At 51.3% G+C, this 1,389-nt stretch overlaps 1 protein-coding gene across 1 annotated transcript in view; it reads right to left on the bottom strand.

The window, feature by feature from the left end:
- The window catches only part of LOC104126531 (disintegrin and metalloproteinase domain-containing protein 9), a 33,056-nt gene that overhangs the window by 9,460 nt on the left and 22,207 nt on the right, over positions 1–1,389 (bottom strand). The window contains 2 exon segments of the mRNA XM_035894475.1: positions 71–176; positions 822–1,014. Coding sequence (XP_035750368.1) covers positions 71–176; positions 822–1,014 — 299 coding nt within the window.

Raw genomic sequence — 1,389 nt, forward strand, 5'->3', positions numbered from 1 at the left:
ATGGTTCTCTGATTTTCCTTGGCTACTGGCAGGACTGGGACACCAGTAACCACCAGTCACCAGTACTTACTCTTCCAGGCACTTAGTGTAGTACGTCCCATTCCAGCCACAGTTCCCACACCGGTCTCCTCGAACGTTCACTTCCCTGAAGCAGCTCAGCGGGGCACGGTGGGCGGCTGCAGAGCGAGAGAGCAAAGGGGGGCGGTCACGGAGGGGCAGGGACCCCCATGGTCCCTCCAGATGATTTTCATGATTTTTTTCTGAGATGACCTTCTAGTTGACCACCGTTTGCTGTCAGGCACTGGAAGGGGCTGCCCAGGGAAGGGGTCGAGTCCCCAGCCCTGGGGGGATTTAACAGCCGGGCAGAGGCGGTGCTGAGGGCCAGGGTTTGGGGGTGGGATGGCAGGGGTAGGGGAACGGTTGGGCTGGGGGAGCTTAAAGGGCTTTGCCAACCCAAACCATTCCGGGATTATACATATATATATACTTATATATATAGTTATGTAGCTATTGTTATAAAATCACAGGTATTTTAAAAGCATTCTGTAGTATTTTTTATGCAAGTACTTATATTCTTCAGTAACTGGCCCAGCTGCATATATATGTGTGTGTATATATAAATGTGTATATATATATGTGTGTGTATATATATATATAAGGCCTGCCTGCCTTACAAAGAGTAAAGAGTGAAAATCTTTGGCGACTGTGGAAATACCAGATTTTCTTAAAGCGGGGTGGGCGGGAGACCCGAGGTGCGGTCTGAAGGGGAGGGCTGGCTCCCTACGGGATGCTCTGGCAGCCCCTGGGCTGAGATATCTTGCCTCTGCCAAAGAGAGCTTTGCACTGGGCCTCGTGGCTGTGGCAGTGCCCCTCGTAGCAGCGGTCGTTGTCGCCGCAGGGCGTCCCGTCGTGCTTGAACGCGTCCGTGGGGCAGGTCGCCGCGGAGCCGTTGCAGTACTCGGGGAGATCGCAGGCGCTCCTGTCTTCTCTGCAGATTTTCCCCGCTGGCTGAAACTGTCAAGAAAAGCCCAGAAAATGAGTTTTGAATGGAATTGGGTTTTTTTCTGGAGCGCCTGGGCCATATATAAACCCCTATATATACCCCTGTATAAACCCCTATATATACCCCTATATAAACCAATGTGGCAAAACCTTAGGGAATGGCCCAAAAGTGTAAGGTGAAGAACAGCAATTTGAATTTGCAAACAATCTGGCAGAATAAGGACCAGGGAAGGGCGTAGGGGACTGACGTCCTTGCTGTCCTACGGGAACTGAGACACGGCAGATGGTAACTGCTGATGTTCCAGCACAGAAACTCCTGGGTTTATTTGCGCGTTTCAGGTTGAATCTGAAATGCCTCTGCAAATACGGCGCTGCTGGATTTCCCCA

The sequence above is a fragment of the Egretta garzetta genome, unplaced genomic scaffold, assembly GCF_000687185.1.
Source record: "Egretta garzetta isolate BGI_Z169 unplaced genomic scaffold, ASM68718v1 scaffold1030, whole genome shotgun sequence".
NCBI lineage: Eukaryota > Metazoa > Chordata > Aves > Pelecaniformes > Ardeidae > Egretta > Egretta garzetta.